General features: G+C 44.8%; 2 protein-coding genes across 6 annotated transcripts in view; one reads left to right on the top strand and one right to left on the bottom strand.

Annotated features, from left to right (window-relative positions):
- Window positions 1-24070, top strand: part of COL17A1 (collagen type XVII alpha 1 chain) — a 63157-nt gene extending 39087 nt beyond the window's left edge. For both annotated transcript variants that reach the window (XM_064663230.1, XM_064663231.1), the window contains exons 21-57: window positions 25-51; window positions 535-597; window positions 769-873; window positions 1365-1427; window positions 2074-2109; window positions 2251-2304; window positions 2676-2711; window positions 2909-2944; window positions 3362-3424; window positions 3761-3796; window positions 4175-4246; window positions 4605-4631; window positions 5301-5336; window positions 5866-5901; window positions 6132-6212; window positions 7188-7223; window positions 7919-7999; window positions 9167-9220; window positions 9342-9383; window positions 10167-10223; window positions 10396-10455; window positions 10978-11004; window positions 11092-11133; window positions 11292-11348; window positions 11719-11766; window positions 12423-12536; window positions 12798-12935; window positions 13520-13603; window positions 14578-14706; window positions 15780-15869; window positions 16426-16539; window positions 16778-16930; window positions 17651-18070; window positions 18262-18402; window positions 18988-19050; window positions 19268-19339; window positions 19506-24070. In XM_064663230.1, coding sequence (XP_064519300.1) covers window positions 25-51; window positions 535-597; window positions 769-873; window positions 1365-1427; window positions 2074-2109; window positions 2251-2304; window positions 2676-2711; window positions 2909-2944; window positions 3362-3424; window positions 3761-3796; window positions 4175-4246; window positions 4605-4631; window positions 5301-5336; window positions 5866-5901; window positions 6132-6212; window positions 7188-7223; window positions 7919-7999; window positions 9167-9220; window positions 9342-9383; window positions 10167-10223; window positions 10396-10455; window positions 10978-11004; window positions 11092-11133; window positions 11292-11348; window positions 11719-11766; window positions 12423-12536; window positions 12798-12935; window positions 13520-13603; window positions 14578-14706; window positions 15780-15869; window positions 16426-16539; window positions 16778-16930; window positions 17651-18070; window positions 18262-18402; window positions 18988-19050; window positions 19268-19339; window positions 19506-19555 — 2843 coding nt within the window. In that variant the 3' untranslated portion in view covers window positions 19556-24070. The remainder of the gene's footprint in view (window positions 1-24; window positions 52-534; window positions 598-768; window positions 874-1364; window positions 1428-2073; window positions 2110-2250; window positions 2305-2675; window positions 2712-2908; window positions 2945-3361; window positions 3425-3760; window positions 3797-4174; window positions 4247-4604; window positions 4632-5300; window positions 5337-5865; window positions 5902-6131; window positions 6213-7187; window positions 7224-7918; window positions 8000-9166; window positions 9221-9341; window positions 9384-10166; window positions 10224-10395; window positions 10456-10977; window positions 11005-11091; window positions 11134-11291; window positions 11349-11718; window positions 11767-12422; window positions 12537-12797; window positions 12936-13519; window positions 13604-14577; window positions 14707-15779; window positions 15870-16425; window positions 16540-16777; window positions 16931-17650; window positions 18071-18261; window positions 18403-18987; window positions 19051-19267; window positions 19340-19505) is intronic.
- The window catches only part of SLK (STE20 like kinase), a 50480-nt gene continuing 42954 nt past the window's right edge, over window positions 20443-27968 (bottom strand). For all 4 annotated transcript variants that reach the window (XM_064663234.1, XM_064663233.1, XM_064663235.1 and 1 more), the window contains 2 exons: window positions 26566-26679; window positions 20443-25985 (listed from right to left, as the gene is read on the bottom strand). In XM_064663234.1, the coding sequence (XP_064519304.1) occupies window positions 25839-25985; window positions 26566-26679 (261 nt within the window). In that variant the 3' untranslated portion in view covers window positions 20443-25838. The remainder of the gene's footprint in view (window positions 25986-26565; window positions 26680-27968) is intronic.

The raw sequence follows: 27968 nt of genomic DNA, 5'->3' as shown, positions 1-27968 counted from the left end.
CTGTTTATTTCTTTGTCTCTGCAGGAGACCGAGGACTTCCTGGTGTTCCAGGTGAGCTATAGTACAATTCCCCTTTGAGGGAGGACATTTAGTGACATTACTGTAGGCAGGAACAAGTTTTGCACTGCAGATCTAGCTCAGGGTGGTTCACTAAAGAGTCAATATTTAGCATAGACTGTATCACTTGATTAATATCTTGGTGCTGAGCTACAGATGCACCTTAGAGACTTGGTTACAAGCAAGGCCTTGGCCAGACTTCCACTTAGTTGAACGTGCTGAATTAGGGGTTGTGAAGATCCCCCTCTACCACTGAAAGAGTCCTACAGCTGCATAAGTGCTTAGCCCAATTTCCTTGTGCTTGTATATATTGTGTTCTTCTAAAGACATCCCTGTTCAAGTGCCCACCTTCTGAGTAATGTATTCTTTACCTCAGCTGATTAATCCCTCCAGGCTTCAGGTTCTCCTAATTTGCATATTATTCTTCCATGGTGCAGAGTCAAGAACTCTGAATATTTGTTGTGTTTTTCTTTCCAGGCATTCCTGGTCCAATTGGGCATCAAGGACCAGAAGGACCAAAAGGACAGAAAGGCAGCATGGGTAAGGCTTTCTGTCAGTGCTGTGAGTCTTTCACAACTGATTGACAGTGGCATGGGAATACAGGCACCAGACTGGTGTGACCATTGCCTTCCCCAATGGAGGTGGCTATGAATCCTTTTGCCCAAGGCCTCCTGTAGACACTTTATTTTACATGGCATTTGTTTCCTGTAGGTGAGCCTGGAATAGAAGGTCCCATGGGACAAAGAGGTCGAGAGGGTCTACCAGGGCCTCGAGGGGAGCCAGGACCACCTGGATTGGGAGAAAAAGGAGACAGAGGTAGGAACCAGGTGTCTCGTTGCATAAAACAGGGATGGACAAAAGCTGGAGTTTGCTCCCAATTTATAAAACACCTCAGTGGCAGAATTTGACTTCATTATTCCAATCCAGATTTCACATCAGACATTTCCCAGCATAAACTAATATGGCCTAAAGAATTCCTTTTGCCAAACTTATAAGGGGTAAACAAGGATTGTTTTGGTTTGCCAGATCTGACAGTCAAGTTTGAGTCTGACAGAACCAAAAACTCTTTACTATAAAGATTGTCTTCTTCCCTGTTATCCCAGTCACCAAAGCTGGGGGATTTGTCTTGCTGAAGCCCAGGGAGCTCATATCTTTTTCTTGAACAATGCATGCCTGTTTGGGTGTTTTGAACTGACCAGCAGATTATTCATGACACTTGTCAGAGAAAGAATAACAGGAGATGGGATAAGGAAAAAATGGGAGTACAATTATATTCTACTGTGACTGTTCATGCTCTTATTTTGCAGGTGCTATTGGTGAGCCAGGTCCTCCTGGGCCACCTGGACCCCCAGGTTCTGCTGGCCTAAAAGGTAAATAAGAAGATGGAGAGAGAGGACCTAGCAGAGTGGTTAGGAGTAAACAAGCACCCCAGCTTTCCTGTTTCACTTGTGTTGCTCTGCAATAACCAGAAAAGTGAACTAATGCTCTCAGTTTAGATAAAATTTACTTTAGTAGTTACACATAACCTTTACAGCAATAAATTCTTGGAGATTTTTAATGAGAATGGGGAGTGGCAGGGAAGTTTCTCAAAACACCAGTCTTTAAGGTGTGTGATATTTCCAGCTGTTTTTTTCTTTGCTTTCAGAAATAATAAGGTAAACTCCATTTCCCTAACAAACTTCTAAAGAGTTACAGCTCTACATTCCATGTAACTGAGATAAAAATTTTACTGTAAAAAATGGGTCCCATGTGAAGCACAGATCTCAGCATTTCAGTCAAGATGGAAGGATTGTGTCTCTTTAGGGAAAACACTTCCTCAATGTCACAAAGAACTAAGTTCTGTAAATTCGTCCTGGTTTTGAGGATGCCAGTGATGCAAATTCTTCCAGTGGCTGGGGAAATTCCAATCTGCTAAACATCTATTGGGTTATGGATGTTCTTAGGCAAACAGAAATAGATTTGTTCATTTTCTAATTGTGATGTTACTGAAAGAAAATCTGTGTTCCTTGTTCACAGGTCTTATGGGTTCTCCAGGCCCACAAGGTCCTCCAGGTGAGTGCTGCATTCCTTTGCTATGGCATCTAGAGACTAGGGAAAACAAAAACAGAGTGACAGCTTCTCACAGTTTTTCTGCTTCAGTGATGAATTGTGGTGAGTTGGATGAATTAAAACCCCCGTTTCATTTTTGTGCAGGTCCTCCTGGCCTACAAGGATTTAGAGGAGAAGCAGGTCTCCCAGGTGCTAAAGGTAAGTTTCTCTTCCCCCTGCCACTTAGAGCAGCACTGGCTGATGTGCTTTGCTGGCACTGCTTTGAGCAGCAGACTTGATCTGATTTTGATGCTATGGGCAAACAAAAGCATAAGACTGAGGAAAAGGGAGGAGAAACCAAACAGTGATTGCAAGCAAATATTGAGAAATACAGGAGACCCAGAGGTAATAGAGTAGTCTAGGTGAGGAAATGCATTTGATGGATGGAGCCGTATTGAAGAAAAGGAATTTCAGTTTGAGTTTGTCTGCTATCAGAGGATCTGTATTCCCCATGATTTTTCTTGATGCATGAAATTTCTTTCCCTTATGACTTACAATCACTATTCTTCAATCCTCAATGTGTCTTTCAGGTGAGAAAGGAGCCAGTGGACCTCCTGGGCCCAAAGGTATGTTGATCAATTCGTTATCTTTTGTGGTTATTTTCTTTAGATTCCTTTAGATATGGGTACTGTCCATGGGTACTAACCCTATCCTTCTTTGGCTTTCTCTTCTGTGCTCTTGTCAGAAAGCAGACTATTTTCTCTGATGGAAACATTTTACAATGAAACAATATCACATAATCCTTCCCTTTTTCATATCACAGGTGATCAGGGAGAGAAGGGTTCTCGTGGAATGACAGGTCAGTAGATTGGAACACTGGAGTAACAGCCTATCTAATATACATGTGCATTATTTGAGTTTTCAAAAAAAGTATAGTCCAGCCAATCCCAGTTAGCTTTCTGAAAAAGTATAATGATGTTACTGATTGTAGGAGTTTTATTTTTGCACCCAAGTTATAAACAAACAGATCCCATTCTTGATTCCAGTAATCTTGGTAGCAATCTTTGTATTTAGCTTTAGGGAAATCCTCCCTCACAATACCCTGTATTCACACATCTCTTGAGCTTTTTTAATGCCAGAGACAGTCATGGATCATGAGTTCTGAACATCCTGTCAATACTGGTTTTCAGTTGCAAAGCAGAAAATATATCTGACAGTCATAAATTGTATCTTCACCAAGTTTTGTTTGATTCATTTTCATACTATTTTGCTACAGGTGAACAAGGCTCAAGAGGAATGCCTGGACCTCCAGGAGAGCCAGGGGCTAAAGGACCTGCAGGTGGGTAACAGAAAGCAGTTATATTTATATGTGAGGCAATGTCACTGCCACCCAGAGTGTGTTTCTGTGAGCACAGACAAGGAAACAACACAGGTGTGGCATCACACTGGTTTCTCTAGACAGCTCCCAGTAGTCTGTGCACTTAGAAAAGGTATCCTACAGTTAAGTTTTGCATGAATGTTTCCTGGATCTTCAGTAACTGCAGCCAAGGTTTCTTTCAGATGCCACATGATGAGAAGCCACTCCTATGTTTAGGGCTGTGCTCCACTTAGGAGGAGGACAGGACAACTGTGGTACTTTTTCAGTAGTCCCTGACAATCTCTTTCCTTTGAACAGGACAAGCTGGCCGTGATGGACAGCCAGGTGAAAAAGGTAAGGGATTCCTTGGAGGTAGAAGTGCAGGTACTTTCTGACTTGGCGGCAGTTGGATTTCTAAAAGGGGTGGGAGAAAGATGACAGCAGATTCACCTTCTGGGATCTTGCTGTCTCAGAACTGTAGAGTCAACCATGTAAGCATGGAACTGAGACATATAATGGAGCAGACTGTGAACTTGTGAGAGAGTTCTTCTCACTACAGAACTCTTCTGTCATTGATGTTCCCCTCCCAGACACTGCTGCTGGAAATGGCCAGGTGGCTGTGAGGATGCAATGGGTAGAAAGTGCTGCAGCACAGCTGGTGGCCAAGCTTGAATGGATTGGTAGATTGTAAGTCAGTGACTTCTGTCTTGTTAATGATTATTATATCTGTAGGTGAACCAGGTCTTATGGGAATGCCAGGTGTTCGAGGCCCTCCAGGACCCTCTGGAGATGCAGGAGAGCCAGGTAAAACATACAGAGAACAAAAATGCTTTTAGCTCAGTCAGGAGCACAGATGTCTTTGTCAACAATTTCCAGTCTTAATTTGAATTTAAGGCTGGCAGAGGATCTCTGTACTGTAAGATGGTGATGAAAGGAAAATACATGGGAATCTAGACCCTTCATGATCCCAGGATTATACACACTGCAAACATCAGCAGCTAAGAGCCAGCCTTCAATTTACATACCAGTTGCTTGGCCAGTTTGCAGCACTTGTGAATTGTGTGCTATGATTTCATGTAAATGTAATCTTTTTGTCCCTGTCTATCTTTTTCACACTTGAAATTTGTTTAGACACCTTAGAATTTTTGCCTTTTTGTGACAGGTCTCACAGGACCCCAAGGACCACCAGGTAGGCTTTTCCACTGTATTCCAATTTATCAATATTTATCCATATCATTTGGATATGGGCTCAGAAAACTCTTGTAGTTTTCCCTCTGGACTGCTCAGGGCTTCCAAAGTGATATCTCAAGGTTTCTGTATCTCCTTTGGCTTTTGAGAAGGGTTTTGTGGTTGGTGTATAGATTTTGAGCAATGCAGAGCCTTGGAGTGTTGAAAATTTACCTCCCCCAAAACATAATTTTTGACAAAAACACGTTCCCTGTGCATCACTGAAAGGTCCTTTTAATTAGCTGCAGAAACAGAAGGGAGAGTATGTAGCAAGAGAGGTGAAAACAGGGGGTGTGACATCTGTAAGCAGTGGTGGTTTGGGAGGTAGTTCACCAGGGAATTTATCCAGGAGCATCAGGACAGGTAGCAGTACCTGAAAGAAGCTACAGGTAAATCTAGGGAGCAATGTCATCATCTAGGGAGCAGTGGGAGCAGGGAAGCCCAGGGACACTACCACCTCAGTCTGTTCCTCCACATGCTGTCAGCAACACGCTCATAATGCTGAAAGCCAAGATGTGGAATAGGGAGCTCCTATAAACCCACAGGTGGAACTCAACTGGGGCACCTGGAAGAAGTACAGCAAACAATATTTGTACTAACCATTTTAAATTGTTTGCCTACCTCATATCAGGACTTCCAGGCAACCCAGGCCGACCAGGGGCTAAAGGTGAGTTTTGTTTCTTCCCTAATGCTCCTTTTCACTTATTTTAGCGAGGATTAGCTGCTCTGCTGACCAGTGCCTGGATCAACAGTGGCATCTAGTGGCTTTGGGAAGGGGAGGTTTGAGAAACACGGTGGCCATAGCTTCCTTGAGCATACAGGAAAGGCAGGGAGGGCTTCTGCTGAGGGCTGAGTCATGACAGCTCTTCACTGAGAAAACCTTAGCATGCCTGGTTCTGCCCTGAGCCTGTGAGTGTGATGCCTGGTGGCTGCAAGGGAAGCTGTGTGCCTGCCTCGGATAAATCAAGGCCTATTGCCTATGCTGGCAGATGACGTGCTTGCAAAGCTGATCAGAGGATATCTCTGGATTAGCTGAGCTCTCTTACTTCCCCCATGACCTTCTAGTGCTATGACTTCTCAGGCAAGAGATCAGGGGCAAAGAGAACAGAAATTACATGTTTAATAACATAATGTCATTGAGCTAGTTATAGATCTTCCCCCAAAAAGAAGCTCATCTTTTGTCTTTGTTTTCCTAGGAGAACCTGGAGCTCCAGGAAAAGTCATAAATGCTGGTACGTAGTGCTGTGTGAGTTCAAACACTTCTGCTTTTGGAGATTTTCTCTGGTTTTTGTTATGCATCCTCAGTTCCTCTCAACCGTGTGTCAGACTTGTACTGAGGCTCCCTGTGTTGGGAGAATACACCTGTGATAGATGTGGGATTCCTTAAGCATAGATTTGTTACACATTCACAGGATGTGTGCAGATAACTGTATGTGTGCAAATGTATGTGTTTGTTTTTCAGAGGGCTCATCAACTATTACCCTGCCAGGCCCACCAGGTCCCCCAGGCCCACCTGGCCCCACTGGACCTCCAGGTGTTCCAGGTGAGGAAGCTGCTCCCCTGCTGTGGATTTTGCAGGGCAGCTTACATTGCTGTGCATCCAGTTCTTATTTTAATGTATAACGTTCATGGTCTCTGCTAGACTGCCCTGTCTGGGAGGCAAGATGGCTCATGGTCATCACCCTTCCCTGCAGAAGGACCAGGGTCAGGCTGAGTTAGGAAGGCAGCAGCCTCAAGGGAGAAATGGAATAAGATCACAGGGAAGGACAGCAGGGAGAGACAAGAAGATGAAAAAACTGGGCACACTGTTGTTATCCTTTGATCTGATGAGTACAAAGTAGTGATATGTCAAATCCAGTGAGTAGAATCCAGCTCTTTTGCTGCTCAGGAAAGCAGGCTTGTGTCTGATCCCTTTCCTGGCACTGTTACTGAAATCAGGAAGTGCTTGTTTTCCAGTCTTAGCTTTCAACTCAAGACAGCAGAATTCCCTCATGAGCATCTGGAAATCTTTCAGACACAGACACACACATACTCTGGCCATGCATGAGCTCAGTCCTCAGGTTCCTCTGTCCCTGGTCAGACACTGCCCTCCACATGCTGGTGTCAGGAAGCAGAGTTTCTTAGCCCTGGTTCTCAGGGCACTTCTGTGCCTCTTCAGCTCTATAGCTGGAGCTAATCCTGGTTTGGTAGAGCCAGTCTCAGTTTGCAGCAGAGAATGCAAGAGGATGCCTGTTGCATTTCTGTTGTGGTCAGTGGCATTCTGCTTATTTCCCCCGTCTGAGAGGCACCAAGCACTTTAACTGCCAAATGATGGAAAATAAGCGTCTTCTCCAGAGCTTCAAGTAATACATGGAACATTGATTCATTCATACCCCACAGCAATTTCATTTAGTTGTATAGAAAAGTACATTATTTGATAGTCTTAGTTCTTATAAAAGGGTATTGATTCTTTCCTGCTACTGTAAAATACAACCAGGAAAACCTAACGAAACCTATTGTTTTTTTCCTTTGGAACCAGGTCCTGCTGGCCCAGCTGGTCTCCCTGGACAGCAAGGTATCATTGTCCATTAGCTTTGATTATGCTTCTTAAGAGAACGGAATTCATTAGTTTTCCTTTGTTTCTAATTCTCTCAGCCCTTGGCACATTCCTTCTCCCTTTTGTTTGCAGATTTCTTCCTTTCAGTTCATTTTTCTGCATTATTTGGCTTAATTAATCTTGTGAAGAATTTCTATTGTTTTTTGTTTTCCCAGGGGAAGAAGGAGGGGGGTAAGAGGGTGGTAAGAGCCAGAGTATTGTGGATGCTGCAAATGTCTGTTTTTCCTTATGTTATTTTTTCCAAGGACTGATATTTCTAAGGCACTTTTCAAGTGCAGTTGCCTCTCTGTGATAGGGGATATAGCCCAGCTGGATACCCCCTGCCATTTTGAAAGGCAGGAGAACAAACTAGAGCCCAACTGGGAATAATGTCACTGTGAAACCACTGCCAGTTGGACAGACATCTGTTTGGAAGGGCCTGAACAGAGCTGACCCCTTAGAACCTCTCTTCTGGTTTTCTGTGATTCTGTTAGAGCAAATTCTGCAGTAATTTCCACACTGGAATGCAGTATCCCTCAGAGCTGGGGACTGCTCCCACTTCATATAAGAAAAATCTGTACCCATTGTCAGGGATATGAGGAGTGGGTACAAAATATCACCATCTCTCAGTTACATAATTCACTTTCTGATTTTCTTTTTTTTTCCTGAAAAAGGTCCACGGGGTGAGAAGGGATCCCCAGGTGAAGCTGTGGTAGAAACTATCAAAACAGAAGTCTCATCATTAGCATCTCAAAGTAAGTGGCTCTGCCTTTCCAATCCTTTGCTTGGAGACATGTCAGAGCCTGAAGGCCTGCTCTCAGCTACCAGGAGATGCCTCTACCTCTTTGCCCTCAACATGACACAGGGCAAGTGTGTGTCTGTGCTTGGTGGTGGGACTGCCTCTTCTGCCCTCCTTCTCATCTGTGCATCCCAAAGTCATTTCAGAAGGAGGTAGATGGCACCAGGCCCATGTCACAGAGAGGGAAGCTGAGGAATGGTGACTGGTGGACAGCTGCTAACAGCAGAGATGGTCACAGAGCTGAAAGGTTTCAGCCTGGCCTTTCAGCCACTGTGTTCACACAGGGCAGTTCCCTGTGCAGTATGAATGTGAAGCCATCTGCAAGAGGAGAACCAGTTTGAAAAGGCACGTTAATCTGAGCAACAGAAATAATCTCTCTGCAAATTAGAGGATGAATTCACAGGGGAGCAAATGCTATTTTAAGATGAAAATAAGTGGAGCAGAACAGAATGGTTTAGCAACATCCCAAGAAGATTGCTTGTTCTGTGCAATACTAGACGTGTGATGTGCTTTCAGTCAGTGTTCCTAGGGTCTGGGACCTCTGCAAATGTGCAGCAGAGGCAAGGTAAAAGAGGGCATACAATTATAAGTGATCCTTGCCTGATCACCATCTGAACAGGGCCATATAGAATCAGACCATGCTGCAGTACCATCCCGTTCCCCATTCAGGAGTCTGTGCCTTAACTGGGAGGTGAGGGTACATCTCACAGTACAATCAAGATAACACAGTGCAGCTATTTGTTAAATGATGTCTGCGTTATGTTCTCCTCCCAAAACTTGCCTCTCTTTTAAATAGTCTTTCTTCTCCTTGAAAGTTCTTTCCCTCCTTCTCTGTCCTTTGAGTCCTTTGCTATTTCCCTCAGCAACCATTACTTTCCTCCCTGTGTCCAATATGCTGCCAGCCTGCTCAGCACTCTGTTTTGCTTCATATCCTAACGTGCAGGCTGGCAAACACATATATCCTCTGTCTTCTCTTCCTCAGCTTTGGCTTAGGTCACCCAGGTCCTGCCTTAGTTCTTTGATTGTAAGAACTTCTAACAGCAATCTATCAATAGAGTTTCCATAGCAGCAGTAGCTCCATAGCAACAATTTTCCCTTGTTTGTGTGTGTTTCTTTTGCACAGTGCTGGGAGATTTACAAGGGCGAGCAGGACCACCAGGTCCCCCTGGACCACCAGGTAGGTAATACAGCAGAGCTCAGTACTTAAGCAGGGGGATGCTCACACATGTGGCACATTTCTGGGCCATGCACTTTGCTGAGTAAATATTCTATAATACCTCTGTTTCTTTTGTCATCAGGTGAATCTGTGCAGGGACTCCCTGGACCTCGTGGTCCACCAGGTAAGAGCTTGTTCCTCTGAAATAAAACAGAAAAGTGGGAGGTTTTTCCAGTGCCTCTATTCTGTGCCTTTCAGTATCCCAGATCTTGTACCTGGTGGAATTTAGTAGGCCTGACTTTACTGGAAGCAATATGTCCCATAGTGGGTTCCTACTAACACAATTTCACTGCAGCAAGATGCCACCCAACAGAGGACATTTGCTTTGGCAGAGGTTTCCAGCCAGATTAGTATTTATAAAAGCCATATTTTTTGGAGACACCCAAAGTTTTTAAGTTCCCAAAGGAAGTAACTGCAATCAATTCCATATTTATTTCTTACTTTTCCAACCTTAACTTCCAGCTGTGGACAGATGGGGAGGTTCTTATCATGAGGAACATATCCCCACTCCCCCTCCTACATAGATTTCCCTTCAACAACCAGAACAGGGGAGGTGAAGGAGGACATGAGACAGGAGCACAAACCCATTCCTTGCTCTCTGCTCAGTAGGAAGAGGGGGCAGGTCAGGTGTATGAACATTCCCTTTCACTGTAGTGAAGGCCAGCTGCCACAGGCACCCTGTACCACAAAGAAAAGAATCTCTCTGTCTTTTGTCTGCTACAGTGGCAAATTATAATGAAAATTAACTAAAAGGGATAGATGTGTGTGGAGAAAATGATGATATGAACATCCACTGGGAAATACTTGAGCTAAGGCCGTGGTTGGAGATGTAGCAGCTCTGACATGCATTTACATACATTGCTGACGCTCATCTTTCCTGAAGCCTTTTTGTGTCTCTTTTGCCTAGGATTACCAGGACCTCCAGGCCCACCAGGGAGACCAGGATCTTCCATGTCCACCTCAGGTAGGTTCTTATCACTCATTCTCTCACCTGTGCCCTGGGAATGTCCTGTTGGGGTTCCAGAGAGCACACACTTGGCTGGGACCAGGTGGAGCCAGAGAAACCTTGTGTCATATTCTGTTGGGTGTCATGTTCTGCTGGATATCATGAAGAAATCTTTTTGTTTTAATTACAGAAGGATTCTTCACGGGCCCGCCAGGTCCACCAGGACCACCAGGCCCGAAGGGAGACCAAGGTGGGTATATCCTGCTGCCTCACCAAAGTGCTAGATGGATTTCACCACTTTAGACTGAAAAGAAGGAAGGATGGGCTTGAGCGCAGAAAGCATCCTGCCTTTCTGTGGCTGTAAGAAAGCTTAGCGCAGTTGTCACCAAGCAGGGACTCCTGTCTGCCATAAAACAAGTCAGTCTTTTTTGGAGAAATTTGTTGGCCTCCAGTACTGGTGGCAAGGCAATCACTGTAATCCCATCCCAACTTTTCAAGCCCATTAGATTCAAGAGCATTCAGAGCTTCAAATTTGCCATTGAAGGGGAACAGTCTTTTTGCAAAATGCGCTGTGGACTAAGTCAGTGGAAGGAGGGGTCCCTGTGAGTTGTAGCTCAGATCTCAGTTGGCAAGAAACCGTGGCACCCACTACCTTTACCCATTTCTCTCCTGCAAATTGAAGGCCAAGATAATATGCTGCAATGTGGGCTGGGATGTTGCAGAAGAGAGTAAAGCAACTAATAACACTGTTCCTCTGCTCCCCCGTTTACAGGCGAACGAGGTCCACGAGGACTCACGGGTAAGGAGGTTTCCAGAAGGTGTCAGTGGGGTTCAGGGTAGGTTGCCTGTGTATATAACTGCTCCTCCATTTTTGTGTCCCACACAGGAGAACCGGGTGAACCTGGCCTTTCAGCATTCTCCTCCCATGGTTAGTCTGTGCCCCCCTATCCCCTTTTGAATTCGTTGTCCCTAGGCTGAAACCAGGGGCAAAATTCTGCTCTGTTGGTTTTAGCTTGGTTTTAGTGGAGCCAGGATTTTGTCCACTTTATTCCTGTGAATCTCTGACTCTCCTTCTGCAATTTCTAGGTGAAAGAGTCACCATACAGGGTCCCCCAGGCCCACCAGGCCCACCTGGACCAAAAGGTGATGTTTAAAATCTTCTTTCTTTCTTTCTTTGCTGATGGCCTCACACAGCAAGCAAGGTTGAGACCTTGACAGAACTTGGTCCTTTGGTAACTACAGCTGTGCTCTCCCTGCCTTTTCAGGCAGAGCAGGATTATGGCAATAGAATTGCTCTGAGCACAAGGCACTTGAGCAGATCACAGAAGGCTCAGGAAAGCTGCTGTAACCTCTTCCTTATTCCCAACAAGCTGTTAATTCAAGACAGTCATTACAAGGACTGGGTAGTTGCTTCTCGGACAACATTTAGCTCAACTGTTTCACATGACCAAACTATGTAACATACAGTGACCCCCATTACAACTTCTGTCTCCCTTCCCTCACTGTTTTCCAGGTGATGCAGGTGTCCCAGGTGCTCCCGGCATCCCAGGAGCATCTCGAGGTAAGAGGCCAGATGATCATTAGTATTTACAAGGCTCTGATATCAACAAGGAATGCTGACATCCCGGTGGAGACTTTGAAAAAGCTCCTTTGACTTTTACCAGTGAGGTTGCCAATATAATGCTGATGGGATTTCTGTCCAAAACCTCTTTTTGCACAGCTTTCCTTTAATCATAAAATTTAAAAATTGTTAGTTTTCTTTTTTCCAGCTTACTGGGAATCCTTTGAGCCAGTGTTTTTCCTCTGTGTGAGTAGGTTTTTGAACTGGTGCTGCCCAGGCTGACTGGGATTGGGAGCAGCAGGGCAGTGAGGTTAGACTAATGAGCTTGAGTGCTTTATAATCTCCATCTGTATTCTGCACAGCATTGCACTGTGGTGCACAAACTGACCAGTTCTGCCCATTCAAAGTTCTCTGGACTCAGCCCTGCAGAGCTGCATGGGCTGAGTTACAAGATGCTGGAATAATTGAAGACATTATACTTCCAAATAGCCCATGCACAGACTGTGTTTAGAGATGGAGGGGGAGCCCCTCCCTAGTCCATTTCTAAAGGTCTTTCCAGACGCGTTGGAAGGGCTTGATGCAAATACACTTTAGCATCACTTGGTCTAATGCAACCATGCCAAAACCATTCCTTCTCCTTACAATGCTTTCTGTAGGTGGATCCAGGCAAATTCAGGGGCCCCCAGGACCTCCTGGGCCACCCGGTCCTCCTGGCCCAGGTGGAAGTTCATCTCAAGAGATTCAGCAGTATGTCACTGACTACCTGAAGAGTGAGTATAACGAGATTTTTGCTGTGGGTCAGCAATGCATGCCTATCACTCTTTTGCTCCCTGAGCCCTTGTTCCCCCTTTAGAAACAGCAGCCCTATTACTCTGGACTTAATTCTGTTGAATACTGTGAAGTGCTGTTGCTCACTGTGGCCTCTGCAGAACTGTCCTTCTGTTTTCCTGTTCTTTGCCAGGTCTGGTAATTGTGCAAATAGTCAGTCTTCCCTCTTCCTGATGTGGGCTTATCTTGGGCTTCCTACCTAGGTGACAACGTAAGACATTATTTGACTGGTGCCCAGGGCCCACCAGGCCCTCCAGGCCCACCTGGAGTTATCACCACTGCAGATGGGATGACCCTGGATTATGCAGAGCTGGCTACCCGTGTTATGAGCTATATGACAAGTAAGCACCGTGTTGGTAAGTTCTGTACTGAGCCATACTCTCAGCTAAGCTTGTACAGCACCTGCGAGGTGAGAACCAGAGGAGAAGCAACAGTCTTTAAATAGCAGCATCTCAACCATACTCATCTTCAGCAGTCTTGGCCCAGGATTCCACAGAGCTGAGGTGCCCTTTCAGCCTGGTCCTGTTTTAATGGTTAGATTAACTAGCAGTTGCTGCTGTTTAAAATGTCTCACAGTAAACATTTGCTGTTAGATCTTTTAACACCCCAAGACCCAAACAGAGGTGCCTTTATTTTGTATATGCAGTCCCAAGTATTCTGGGGTTGTCTTGTAGGCTTGGGGCCCTGCTAAAGTAAATGAAATTCCCAGAGCTTTTGGAAGTAGCCTGGAAACTCTGTCAGAGGAGCCCAGACCACACAGCTGTGTAGACAACCAGGATGTATGAGATAGCAACTGATTCATAGTTGGGGGCATGAGAAGCCCATTCTACCAGTTAAACTGGATTAATTCAGCTTTCCTTTGTCCCCTCCTGACCCCTCTTCAACTTCTGTCTCATCCTGATGTAAAACCTTTTCACTCCGACAGGCTCTTCAGGTCGCTATGAGTCATTTGCCAGCTCAGCATCAACTACATCCATTTTGTACCAAGAACTTCTGGACCTGCTGCAGCGTAAGTGACCCTCAAGGGAATGTGAGACTAGGGGTAAAGCATCCCATCGTCCTGGAGATCTGTCTTTCCCTTCCAGTCTCCTGCCTCCAGCTGGAGTTACCTGCACCTGCTTCAGAGGGCAAAGGGCTGCCATAGGTGCTGCTGAGTGACCTGTGAAGTCTCCTTCCATGTTCTTTTGAGACAGATTCGTGTGTCTTGTACTGGAGAGTTCATCTGCTTTCCAGAAGTTTCCTTACCTTTGTTACCCTTTTGCTTTTCATACCCACAGTTAGAACTCTCTTACTCTCTCCCCTCCCTTCCCCTCCTTGTCTAAATGGCATCTGCCTGTGTCCTTCCTTTTCAGGAATTCCCACAATTTTCCCCAGTCTCCCTCCCACTAAACCTTGTTCACCCACTGAATCTTTCCAGCTCCTCCACTCTCTTAGGGTTCCCCTCATTCCTTTTGCCCACCCCAAAGTCTTGCTATGTTATTGTCCTTAAGGTAGGGGAGATCCCCAGCTCTGTTCTTTTCTATACACTGTTACTGAGGACTGATAGATAATCCTCCAGGATGTCATTTTGCTGTGCCTGAGGTCATTGATGATGCTGGCCAGCCCTGAGCTCCAAATGGCTACTGGAATACCACACACCTCAGCATGGTCTTTTCCCAACTGAGCTGCTTTTTATTCCTTTTACCCAAGATGTTGTCCAAGGTGTCCCAAAGAAATAGAGCACAAAGCAGTCCCTTTAGCAATCCAAATTCTCATCTGCCTCAAACCCTTGTAGTAGGAGATTCCCAGCTCTGCCACAAATGTTTCTGGCACCACACACAGGACAGTTCACGCTCAGAAAAGACTGGGGGAAAGAGCTTTGCATCCACAGGTTTTGATGCTCTCCCCAGTGGTGGGGGCTCAGCTCACGGGCTGGGAATTCCTCACACCTGGTGTCTGTGCAGCAGCTGGATGGCCTTAAAAGGTGCATTTTTTCATTTCTAGGAGAAGAAATTCGTCAGTATCTCATTGGACCTCGGGGCCCACCAGGACCTCCTGGACCAGGGGGAGATGGCACATCTCTGTCACTGGATTATGATGAGCTGACCAGGCGGTTTATCAGCTATTTGACAAGTAATGGTCTTTATTAGTGTGTGTTTCCCTCTGTTCCTTTGGGTGCTCAGCAGAAAGCTCCTGTTGTCAGTCAATGAAAACAATTCCAATGTTGACTGTGTGAATCCCTATGTACTGAGACCTCCTCACAGGGGCTGTGAGAGACTTGGAAGAGAGCAAAGGTACCCTGTAGCTAAGATACTACCCACAGTCTCTAAGAATGAGTGCTTGCTTTGTTAGAAGTTGAGCTTAGGAACATAATTTCACCTTAGCCATCTTAGAAGTACCATCGACAGCTTTAAGTGCCTTTTATAACCCATTTCTTACTGGCTTTGTTGCCAGGATATATCTCCCTGTGAAAGAGGTCTGTGCCCACTCAGGCAGCACAGGCAACAAATTCTTAGAAGTTTAAAGTTAGTCAAAACAAATTCCATTTCTCTGCTTCATTTTCCCTTCTGTAGTGGGGTGATATAGTACGTAAGAACTGTTGGACAGAGAGGACCTGGAGCATCCCCAGCAGCAGTGCTGAAAAGCCTGATCCTGGTAGCTCCAACTATCTGCCTGGGAGCACAGCCTGGTCTATGCCCAGTCTCTCTGAACTGTCCTTGGAGACCAGGTCTCACTAGTGGACTGCTCCTAAGATGGAGGGAATTTCCTATTTGGGTCTGGAAGCAGGAAACTGCAGTTTAATGGCAGTTTACAGCTCAAGCAGGACAGCTGCATTTTGTCAGCACGGACATTTCATTAAAGCAAATCACAAAGTGCAGAGTGTTGCCCCAGAGCTGCAGACACAGGGAGAGCAGCATCAGCCTGCAGTCTGGGAGTGCCCCCACCATGTCATGGGTTCATGGGATGCAGAGCTTTTGCCAAGAATAGAGGCCTGATCCTTGCCTGTCTGCAGGTGCCCTTGTGTTGGGGTTGATGGGCAAATTCTAACTCCAAGTCCAGAGCAAGGCTTGATCTTTGGTTCCCAGCACAACCTGCTGATGAGAACACTCCATGCTGCAGGAGTCCCTCCTGCATTGCCTGTGAACAAGCCCTGCAGCCTGTCTGCTCATACTGTTCTGATAACATGGATCTGTTTGATTTTGCAGGTTCTGGTATGAGCATTGGACTTCCTGGACCACCTGGGCCTCCAGGGACTCCTGGTATATCCTACAGTGACCTCACAGCATACCTGCGAAGTAAGTGAACTTCTTTGCTCCCCTGCTATGGGTGCCCACACAGCCCTGAGATCTTTTTTTACAACCTTAATCACAGAATTTCCCCTTTTGCCCATCATGACAAATATAATCCTGTATGAATAAACTCTGATGGCCCCTTGTCCTTAGCAGGACTGCAGATCTCTGGGCTATGCCAGGACCTGCACACACCACAAGGGGCTGCAGCTGGATCATTGTGCTCCTGTAGGGAGCAGCAGAGACGATATTTTAGGAATGGGCATGGAGGAGCCCTTTGTTGTATCCATACTCTGCAGCATAAAGGTGTAATTTCTTATGCCACTCTTTAAAAGTATATTTAAAAAACAGGGACTTCTACTCTCTCTGGAATCTCCTGACTTTCCAATGTGATGTCTACACACAGGGAAGTGAGGTGCCCCAGGAAGACTGCACCAGAAGGTGCTGGGGAGAAAAAAGTGCCTTATACTTGGCTGTATCTGGCATTACCTGTATTGTCAAGGAATATTCATCAGGGTTGTGGTTGTTTTGGTGACTTCTTTTCTTATCTTGTGTCTTACAGACTCTGAATTCAGTGGATTTGTTGGGCCACCTGGTCCTGCAGGGCCCCCAGGACCTCCAGGGATCCCTGGAACACCAGGCACCACTTTGGAGGATGTCTCTGCCTACCTACAAAGTAAAGCACTTGTGTTTCTCACAGAGATTCTGTTTGTAGGTGGTGGGGGAGCTGAGGCTGAGATTTAGCTTATGAGGGGTGAGACTAGCCACTGAGAACAAGGTCACTTTAAAGAAAAAAATCTCATCGTTATCATCTGTAAAGGAATGGAAGTTGGGGTTGGAAACATTCAAGATCCCCCGACGTGCGATTTCCTTGTCTTCTTGCTGATGAAAAATAATTCTTTCTCTCTCTCAAGACGTGGGATACTCTTCCCTTTCTGGAGTCCGGGGCCCACCTGGTCCTCCTGGCCCTCCAGGACCCCCAGGCTTCTCAGGAACTGGCCTTTTGTCCTATGCTGACATCACCCACAGCGATGAGTTCAGGAGTGAGCTGATCCAGTACCTGAAGAGTAAGGAGACACCATCCATCCTTCCTGCACACATTCCAAGCCATGCTTTGCCCCGTGTGGGTGCTCTCTGCCACAGCTGAGGCATTCCTGTAGGAGTCTTCCCTGAACTGGGGCTGCAGAAACACCTTACCTGTACAGCCAGGTCTATATGGTGCTGAATCCTGCAGGGTTGTCTCCTCTCAGTCCAACTGCCCGTCCAAGGTCCATGTTGTGACACAACAGGGACAGGCACTGGGCACTTAAAATTGGCCTGTGCTGAACAGCAAGTCCCTAGTAAGGATGCTGGCAGAGTTTTGCCATTGGAAAAGCATTTTCTTTGGCAAGCACCTGCCCCCAGAGCAATGGATGATTCAGGGGTTGGAAGGCAGCACTGAGGCAGCTGTGAAGCAGCTTTGGTCTGAGCTCATCCTGCCAAGTCATCCAGGGCAGTCTTTCAAAAACATGAGGCTCTCCTCACTTTTGGGAGACTGGTCACAGAATGGCTGTTTTGTCAGAGGTGCTGAAATTAGCCCGAGAGGAGTGCACCCTTCTGCAAAGTTAGTGGGCATGTTCCCAAGACTGGGCACACAAAACTGTGGGAAGGAGGAGGGTGCCACCTGTAGAGATCAAAATTTAAATACTTGCCTGCTGTCTGAGAAGTGGCACTGGATGAGGGTTGGTGGGAAAGAATTTCATTTGCCAAGCCCAGTGTCCCTGAAGTTCTCCCCTTGTATTTTGCAGGTGATGAAGTTCGAAGCTACATCTCAGGGCCGCCTGGGCCCCCTGGGCCACGGGGACCACCAGGACCCAAAGGAGACAGTGGCTTCATGGCTGGGTCTATGTCTTCATCCTACCAAGGGTTACTGACTTCTGAGCGCTCACATGGAGGATCCCTTGGTGCTGAGGGCTCCCATGGGGGGTCACTGGGCACAGGCAGCTCATATGGCAGCTCCATGAGCAGGATGTCCTCTTACCACTCCTCAGCGGGCAGCGATGGCACTTACGGTGCCTCCATGGGTGGTGATGGGACTTACGATGGGTTGCTGACGGAGGAAGAATCCCACAGCAGATCAGCAGGTTCAAGCAGATCCTATAGCAATTCCTTCTCTGGTTCCCTGGATTACAACGAGCTGGCACTCCGTGTGTCAGAGAGCCTACAGAGTGAGTGAAAAGCCTGCTTGTCCTGCCCCTCCCTGTCCCAGCCTACAACTCCTAACCCCCTGTGCCTGCTGTCATGCTGGTCACTTCCCTCCCCTTCCTGCTGCCTACCACTCTCCCTTACACCTTCCTGCCTCAGCATCCAGCCACAGTTCTCCTAGAGCTCCTTTCAAATGACATCTTTAATTCCTCAGGCCGAGGTATTCTTCAGGACCTGATGTCTTACACTGCACAGGGACCCGCAGGTCCCCCAGGCCCTCCTGGTCCCCCTGGCATCAGCAAGGTCTTTGCAGCCTATGGCAATGTCACTGATGACCTCATGGACTTCTTTAGAAGTAAGTGACACTGACTTGCCATTTCTGGCTCATGCATATGAGATCTCCCCAGACTCTCACAGACCTAATGATCTTTTTACCTTTGCACATTGCAAAAGCCAAGGTACACCACTGGAGGTGGATGGTCTTTCAATCTCCTTCCTCCCTTGCTGGGGAGGTGCAGTCTTATCATTAGGAAGGACATCAGTTTTTCCCACTATTTGTAAGAAACTCATCCCAAACCCTGAAGGTCTCCGGGCTTGCAATCTGTGTGGCCCATTTTAACATGGCTGGGCTGGCACATGTACAAATACATGAGTCAACTGCTCGCTCTGCTCTCAGATTCCTTGCCCTGAGCACAGGCCAGCTCCAGCCCTGGTGACAGCCAGGACACCCAGAGAAGGTGGCAGAGCAGGGCTGGTGAAATGCCATCACAGCCTATCCCTGGAACTTTGCTGGGACCAAAACCATTTTTGAAAAACTTTCTCTGTCAGTCTCATCCCATCTAACTGAGAGAAATGACCTTCCAGGGTGACCCGCTGCTTCTCTGAGGAAGCACAGTGGTTTGTCCCTCTCATTCATCCTCTCCTTTATTTCCCTCTGCAGCTTATGGTGCCATCCAGGGGCCACCCGGTGAAAAGGGAGAGAGGGGTTATCCTGGACCCAAAGGTAAGGCTTGCCATCCTTTCCTTCTTTAGCCCTGTGAGGCCCAGGAAGCAGCACTGTGACCACAGCACTGCTCAAGGTCACACCTTCCTACACTGAAGGTGGCACCTTCAGGATCTCAGCCAAAACGTTGTCCTGCCTTGGCCTCCCTTACCTTGGTCTGTCCCTGTCCATGAGCCACTTGTGCTCAAGAAAAAACTTGGTTTTCTCATCCCTTTAGGTGACCCTGGACCAATGGGCCCACCAGGACGACAAGGGCACAGGGGACCGAAAGGAGAGAAAGGAGAGAAAGGTATGAACACCTGCCATCCCCAGGAGAGCAGGGTTTGCCTGTCAGGGAGTGAAGGATTCCCCAGGCACCAGCCCATCACTGGGAATGGCTGGAAAACACTCTTTGGGATCTTTTGTCTTCCTACATGAATTTTTCAAATAACTCCTTTTTACTTTATTGTCTCTAGGTGAACAAGTGTATGTTGGCAGAAGAAAAAGAAGAAATGTTGGGGTTTAAGGAAAGAGGCAGCTCAGTTCTGCACAGGGCAGCAATCCCAGCAGCCTGTAGAGAATTAGCCTGACTCTTCACTGCCTTAATGCTAAACAGTCCTTTGCCACTCAGCTGACCCCTTAGACTTGATAGTTCAGCGTTGCTGCAGAGATCTGAATGTCTCCTGTACGTGTCCAGCATGGCCCCAGTGTGGGTGTTTGCTCCTGTTACTGATGTTTGCCTGCCTGACCCTGAGCTCCCAGGCTGACAAGGGCTTCCTGTCTCACCTAGTCCCGGCTTCTTGTATTGCTCCCAGCTATGTAAAAACCTGGGTTTTTTTAACAAGTAGCCAACTATCCAGCAAAAAAAAAAAAAAAAGCAATTCCACCCCCACCAAATGCTGTGCTTTGTCAGGGATCAGATGCAGGATCAGCCCACAGGATACAAGACCCTGCAAGATACTGTGGGACTGAGCTTGCACCGCACTGGGATTCCCTCTCCACAAACCCTGCTGGCCCTAAATGGGAGGCAGCAGCACAGCAAGACAGGACATGCACAGGGACCAAACAGAAGCACTTTTAAAAGTAATTTGTTTATCTTTTTAAAAATATTTTTGTATTTTTTTTCTGGTTTTCTAAACACTGGGGAAACATAATTTTAATGTAAACAGCCCAATTAAAGTGTGTTTTTAAGCCAATCCCTGAACTACTCAGGACCACCTTTCTGTGCTTGCAGGTTGTGTTGTGGGGCAGGGTGAGGCACCTGAGAGGGGTCTGAGGTACAGTGGTAAAATACAATGGCACAGTGTTAAATACTTTTTATGCTCAGTTATTTTAAAAATTCTAAATTGTCCTCTTCACTCCAAAATCACTTGTATTTCATGCAAGTTTTCCATCAACAAAACAGAGACAATCTCAGCAAACTGTGATTTTTTTATTGTATTTACAGCAGAATTATTACAATATTCTACAGAAAGCCATGAAATCAATTACTTTTAAAAACAAGACCAAAAAAAAAAAAACAAACCAAAATCATTGTATGGCTGCTACTGCAAGTTCACTTCCATGAGCTGTACAGAAACCCTTAGCCAATTATTCATCCATCTCATGATTTTTGGTTGCTTTCTGTAAGGCAAAAGTAACTTGTTTTGCAGTTAACACAAAACATGCAATGAACTGCTGGGAGAACACGAGGCCGGCGGTGCCTCAGTGGATGTGCTTTGTCACAGGACTGTGACAGGACTCCCGCTCTGCTTGGCTTGCTGACAGAACATGTGGGTGACAGCTCAATGTCAGATTTGACTCCATGTCCCTTTCTAGTTTCTGTTCTTTCCACCATTTTAGGACTGATACTGTAAAAGAGGCCTTACCACTTAGTTTGGTAATTGGGGAAGAGATTTTGGAAAATCAGAGTAACTTTGGGCTCAGCCACTCCCTTTTGCTTTTGGTACAATGGAAGCACATGAGCCTTTAGTGATGAGCTGGGTCAGAGCGTGTTTGTATTCAAGGGGTTGTTCTTCTCTGGCACCACTGACTGCCCCAATGCCAGATGTGCAAAGGAGCTACAGAAATGAAGCACAAGAATTGAGGTGGGAGAAAGGGGGCAGAAAACAACTAAAAGTTCTGTAAAAGAGAAACATTGTAGAGTTTTCTTTTGTCTTCTCCCTTTTATCTGTTCTCATCTTTTGTAAGACTGAGAAACAAGAGGGCATCCTGGCCTTGGCTTGCCTGTGAACAAGGAAGGTTATTTCTCTCTGACCTTATTTCAACTGCTGTGAAGATGGCAGAAGTAGTCTGAAAATGGGAAATATGCACAGACACATCAATGCAAGGAAGTTTCTGAGATCAAGAAGTACAGGTTTTGACACAAAATGACAAGAATATAAATGTTAACATAGAAGGCAGAGAACTTATGTACACAGTGACTGTACTAAACACTCCTCCCTCCCCTTCCTCCAACAACCAGAGTCACTGTCCTGAAAAACTTGCCCCACTTCCCCAGCTAAACCAAGAAACAGGAGTTCAGTGGAAGCAGCCAGCACTGAGCTTATTTGCACATTTCAGTTTCCAGCAAGATCAGTGTTAGAGGTCCTGGGAGCTGCAGCTGCACGGCAGCTCTGAAAATCAGGCTGCCTAAAAGTGGACTTAAGTGCCTGAATTTAAAACACCTTATTCAAGTCTTTCCTATACCAAAGCATCCTTGAAATTCTTGCAAGACAGATATTGTTTCAGCTGGAGAACCAACTTAAACTTCCAGTGTGATTTTGCTGTCACAAAGGACATGGTGTGATGAAAGAAATTTCTTTGCTGCTTTGCTTGGCTGCATCTTAGTTACGGTGCTACATTTCTTATTTATTAAGAAAAATAATTCAGTAGCATGGAGTTGTCATAAAGTCCTCTGGGATAGAAGAATAATTTTTTAAACTGTGTGATTGATTAGATATTGAACACCCATGAATGTAATTTTAAAAGGGTATTAGCTGAAAAGATTATCTGGAAAAAAGGATGCAGCTCAACTGGAATTTAACAGTATTTTAACAGTATTTTAACTGATGTGAAAAATCACTGTGAGTGAATGCCAGCAGTCAGGACAGCAGCCCTGCCACCTTGGAACTGGAATTCAGGTGTCAATTCAAATAAAGGTTTTCCTTCAGAAGGCATTTATAAATCAGGATCCATCTACTCAATCATAAGAATAACAACCTCAATATCATATCTTTACATACCATACACCCTTCTTGTGCATTCAGCAGAGACAGCAGAGCGCTTGGAGAAGGAAAATTTGTTTTATGGGAATCAGAGAGGATCAAATGTTGGAGTATTTCTCTCTCACTGAAGTAAACAGCAAAGTTCCCCTGGGACACCGGGAGGCCAAGGCCTGAGCCAGACCTGAACCATTCCCCCCAGGACTGGTAACCTCTCCTCAGCCAGCCCCACTCAGGAGAGATGTAGAGTCTCCTAAAATCAGGGGCACAGGAGCCCCCAGAGAGCTCCCTGGGTACCGGCAGCACTGCGTTAGTCGAGGACTGGAGAGCCTGCACACAGCTGAGTTCAGGAACTCAGGACGTGAGCAGAGCCAGGGGCTCGTCCTTATGAGGCCCTTTCCCATAAAAGCTGACTTAGCAGATGCCCAAATCTGCTTTCAGAGTTCAGGAAGCACATGTGAAGTCTGACCCCATCAGAGGCCAGGGGCCTGCAGGCAGGTTTTCTGTGAGGATCAGCTGTAAATACAGGAGGACAACCCATACACTGACTGCAATCCAGGCACTTATTGCCTTGCTCGTTTTCCTGTGGACAGTGTTTATGATGTAGGAAAACACAAAAGGTGAGAAAATACTGATTTGTGGCCAGCTTTGCAAGAGCATGTGGGGACAATAAGATCTGCCAAACACTCAGTAAGAAAGCACATTGTTTTGGCTGTGGAAAACACATCTAACTACCCTGGAGATGGAGCTGCTAACATTCATTACAGGGAGGTGACATGAGACAGCACAGAGATTGGATTTTGTATCTCAGGAGATCTCTTTTGGGCCTGAATTGAATTTTCCAACACTGATATAATATTGTAACACCTCTTTCATGTTCTGCAACACTTATATCCAATTTTATCAGTCTAAGTGTATAAGTACCCATGCTAGTTCCTGTTATCACACATAAAATATATTTTCATGCTTGATATCAATTCTCAGCACAGTTCACAAGGCTGCAACTGCTTCACAGTGCTCCCCACTTGAAGAGATGAGCAAGGTTTCCATCACCACGTCTGTCTCCCTTCATCACACAGTTCAGTTACAGTTATTTGTGCAATTTACAGTGAGATCAGATTGCAGGGGCCTATGTGAAAAGGATCTTCAAATAAAAGATGTAAGAGATTTAGACAGAGGTAAACAAAATGCCAATATACATTAGCAAGTTATCACTGAAACTACCAAGAACGTAAGGAGAAGATTATTAATGTAGTGTAGTGATAGGACAAGGAGCACTGGGTACAAATTGCAAGAGGGGGAATTTAGGATAGATATTAGGAAGAAATTTTTTACTGTGAGGGTGATGAGGCCCTGGAACAGGTTGCCCAGGGAGGCTGTGGATGCCCCAACCCTGGAAGTGTTCAAGGTCAGGCTGGCCTTGAGCAACCTGGTCTAGTGGAGGTGGGGGGGTTGGGACTAGATGATCTTTAAGGTCCATTCCAACCCCTTAACATTCTGTGATTCTGTGATTTCCCTCTGAGGAAAATCTGCCTGCCCTGCCTACTCCCTGAGTGAAGCACTGAGCCTACGTCATACTAAACTGCAAACAAATTCTGCTAAATAGAAATGAAGATTATTTAATGTTATCTCAGTAACAGTCAATTTATGAAGGTGGAGCTTATAAAACAAAAGTTCTCAAAGACATTTTTTCTCCCTAATGAACAAACAATTCAAAGAACTTTGCATTTAGCAACAGAGAACATTCTAGAGATATGGTGTGTGAATTTACAACAGTACACAATACACATTTATAATAATAAAATGCCAGAAATTAAGGCTAGCTATTAAAGTAATTATGCTATCAAAAAGTTACAAAATTTAAATTAAAACATGCATTTTCCAATTAATTTTTTTTCTGTGCTGTAAATTAAGTGTCTTCATTGAGAAGGTTTCGGTTCAACGTCCAAGGATTTCAGCATCCAAGGTTTTGACCACAGCTGATTATAAAGTCCTATGTTAATTTATGAGCTCATTGACATGCAGCAACACAGTTCCCATGAAATGAACGCCGTGTAATGGTCACCAGCCACACGTTCAATGCGAGAGAGCAAAACAAAACGGTTGCAGTTGATGCCCGAAGAGACATGAGAAAGTCAGGCCTCAAACAACAGAAAGCAAACACTATTTTACAAATGGAACTCCAGCATACCCAAGTACAGCCTTAAATACTGTGTCTTGATATGACTCAACCTCTAACCACCAAAAGGAGTGCAGCAAAAATTGATCTAATACAGCTGTATTTCCCTACCCACTACATGAGAAACATTTCAGATTTTCCACTGCAGATCAGTCAGGTAAATAACTTATTGTACATCTATGAACTTAAAAAATAAAACCTGCCTATGTTAGTAGGTGGCAACACAAAAGCAAAACACCCAGCTTCATAGAGGAGTTTGTCTATATATTTAACTTAAATCTTTCCACAAAATAAAATGACTAAAATTAAAAAAAATTTGAATCTAACACTTCTAATGAAATCAGACTTTAGCCATGATTATTTATAAATATGACCATCCACCTCCACTTTTCCAGTGGAGTTTAAATGAACAGGCTTTGGTAAGAACAGAACAATGGCTCTACCCATTCCAGGTACAGTTAGAGAAACCACGTGCATTTTGCACCCTGCTTTCTAAAAAATACATTCTACAGTTTTTCAATTTGTAGAACTAACCACCTGTAATAGCAAAGGAAAATAACAAACTGTGCATTTTAAAGTTAGCATTTCTTTCACCTTTACATATTTTAGTGCAAAATATTTTAGGGTGAGGATTTACAACCAAAATGGCAGTAGCAGCAAGAAATCTTGTTTTGTACAGTAACAACAATGCTAAGGAGTTTTGTTTTTTTAAATGACAAAACATATCCTGTTACCAGGATCAGCATATCTAAGTGTTTCAGGCACTGTATTAACTAAACTAGCACCCCATTTCATTATGGAACTAATGGACAAAACATGACATGGAGATCAGCTCAGTTTAATTCATGCCAGAGGTTTCTTTTGAAAGATATTACAAAGGCCTTTGCTTTTGCCAATTGTGTTTAAACATAAGGGTTTGTTTCTCTGATTACTGGCATGTTCTTAGCAATTAGTTTCAGTTCTTGCCATGAAGACACTGCTCAACGTTATGAAACTTTAAACCTCTCATGGCATTTTCAATTGTGGAATTCTCTCGTGGAGAGATCTGATACTTAAAAACACAGTAGCAGAACTAATATTACATTGTTTAAATATTCACACGAGAAACCATTTTTTCTGTGATGAGAAAGAGCACAACTAATACTTCAGGTTTAAAGTCAAAACCATAGGTAACATACTTTTAGAGACCGAGATAAAAAGCCCACTTAGTCTTGAAACACCTGAAGGACGTAACATTACCATTGTACACCAACACTAGGTTCGTTTCTTCTGCTCAGAGAAGCGAAGAAACTGATGTGACACTGATTGTCTCCACCGAAAACAAAAAGCGCGGGGTCCTTGGATGTACACAGGTCGCAGATAAGTCAGGTTAGATGGGTAAGGATGGAGAATTCCAAATAGGAAAAAACCTACAGCAGTTCCCAGAGTTATGACCCAGTAGAGTGAAGGCTGGGGATTGGATAGAATTTGGAAATCCGGCTTTGTGTTGAAGGATTAAGGCATTCGGATTCTCCAGTCATTTTAAAGAAAACTTCCTGTTCCTGCAGTTTTCTGGCAAATTCTTCCTCCAGCGTCTAAAACCAAAATCAGATTGTCACAGAATTAACAAGGCAAAGTACAAGAAACCCATTATTGTGGTGATATATTGTCTGATATAATGCTGTAACTTCATAAACATCATCAAGAAAAGTCACTCAGCAAACATGAAATTGTAAGACACCGCAAGCCAAGAACATCATCTGTCTGTAGGACAGTCTCTGAACTGTGTGAAAATCTAGCATTTTCCATTTTAAAATAAAATATAAATCCCTAAACCTATCTCCTCTATCTACTCTTAAGCACTCAATTTTTGGAGCAATCCACTGGCTTCTGAAAGAAATCTAGGTTTAGGAATGCATCTCCAGCTAAGTTTTCCATGCAAACACGCACACATACGCTGCAGGAGGGAGCCCTGCAAGAGGCTGGTAACACATAGACTGTTTTGTTGCACCTGCCTTTTGCTCAGGTTTGCATTTTTTAACATCTTTTATTATTCGGTGAATTATAACAGCTTTGTACAGCAGCTTGATTCTCCTCTGCAATGCTTTTGTACTCTCTGTATTTGCTTGATCAAGCCCTTGATTATTTCCTGATTCCAGAACTGCTCCAATTTACCTTTTTTCTCGGTCTCAATTTCTCTCTCCATTCCTTCAGTTCTTGGCTGTGCTCTTCATCCAGCTCTTTTAGTTTCTGAGTCTCATGCTCAACCAGTAGATGGCATTTTTCATTCTTAAAAGAAGATACAGATAATCCTTATGTAAAACTAATTCAGATTAGGCAACTCAACATTTGTACAGTGACATATGTTGTCCTAATTCTTTCTAATTAGCTTATTCTGTGTAAATAGTGACGTGAATAATTACAAGATAAAAGTATGTTACGAGGCTGCATTTTCAAAAGCTGATCTTTCCATCGGAGCCAATTGAGATAAGAAACACTCACAAATCCAAACACTGCTGAGTGCCATTAAGGCAGAAGCTGAGTGTTACTCAAAACTGTGTTTCACTGCCTAATAATGCTTTTCAAGGTCAGACAGCATTTCTGCTTTGCTTTCTAAAGACAGTCTGTACAATTTATTAAAATCAATTACATTAAAGACAAAGCTGTTTTTTGGAAATATTTCAACTCTTGGTGCCAAGAGCTGAGATGAACAAACGGGGTTTAGAGAGGGGAGAAATGTGGTTGCAAAAGCGGCCTAGGAAAAAGATAATCAAACCACACCTCAGCTCCATATTTCTCTCAGTAAGGTACCCCCTTTCAGAGGACTTCTGAAGCATAGCAAGAAAAAAATTAAGTATTTGGTTACATCAAATCTTTCTTTTTTTAAGAGCAGTTGGTAATGGTTGTATTTTTGGAGTCCCAGTCCCAAATGGCTCTGATGCAGAGCACAGAACCACAGCAACAGAAATGACAAGCACTTGGCTGGACCCGAGTGCAGCAAGGGGCCAGTTTTCCTTGTGAAGCTCAGAGCAGCCCTAATCTGCTCAATTTTCCTTGAGCTGAAACTCTCACAAGACTCCCACGGTACTTGGGGATTTACTGAGGCATATTAGTGGCACAGCCAGGGACTGTTTCTGCAGCATGTAAGAAAGTGAACTGAGTGAACGAGCTTCATTGGTTGTTGTACGATTTCTCTAAGCAAAGGTTATCAGCAGGTGATCATTAATGCTTTAAAACTTCCTCGTGTCCCTGAAATAGGGAAAAGCTGATTTAATGGAAAAGGAGATCTGGCCTCTGGTATACAGCAGAAACTTTTACTAAATGCATACCAAAAGGGACAGAACAACGTTCCTTATGGCAAGAAGAGAAGTCCTTCTAAGTACCTTCCAGAAGCTCATGTACAAGTGGCAGCACTTTGTAAAAATCTCCTCATTCGTGTATTGCTGCAAACATCTTGCCGGTAATGCCTGGTGCTGCCTACCTCTGTTCTGATTCATGACATTTCAGTAAAAGCAGGTTACAGGAAATGTTGCCTACAGAAAATAGCCCTGGGAACTTGACAGATATTCCAGAAGTCA

This window comes from Pseudopipra pipra, chromosome 8 (genome assembly GCF_036250125.1).
Source record: "Pseudopipra pipra isolate bDixPip1 chromosome 8, bDixPip1.hap1, whole genome shotgun sequence".
Lineage (NCBI taxonomy): Eukaryota > Metazoa > Chordata > Aves > Passeriformes > Pipridae > Pseudopipra > Pseudopipra pipra.
This window is presented reverse-complemented; position numbering and strand designations above follow the sequence as displayed.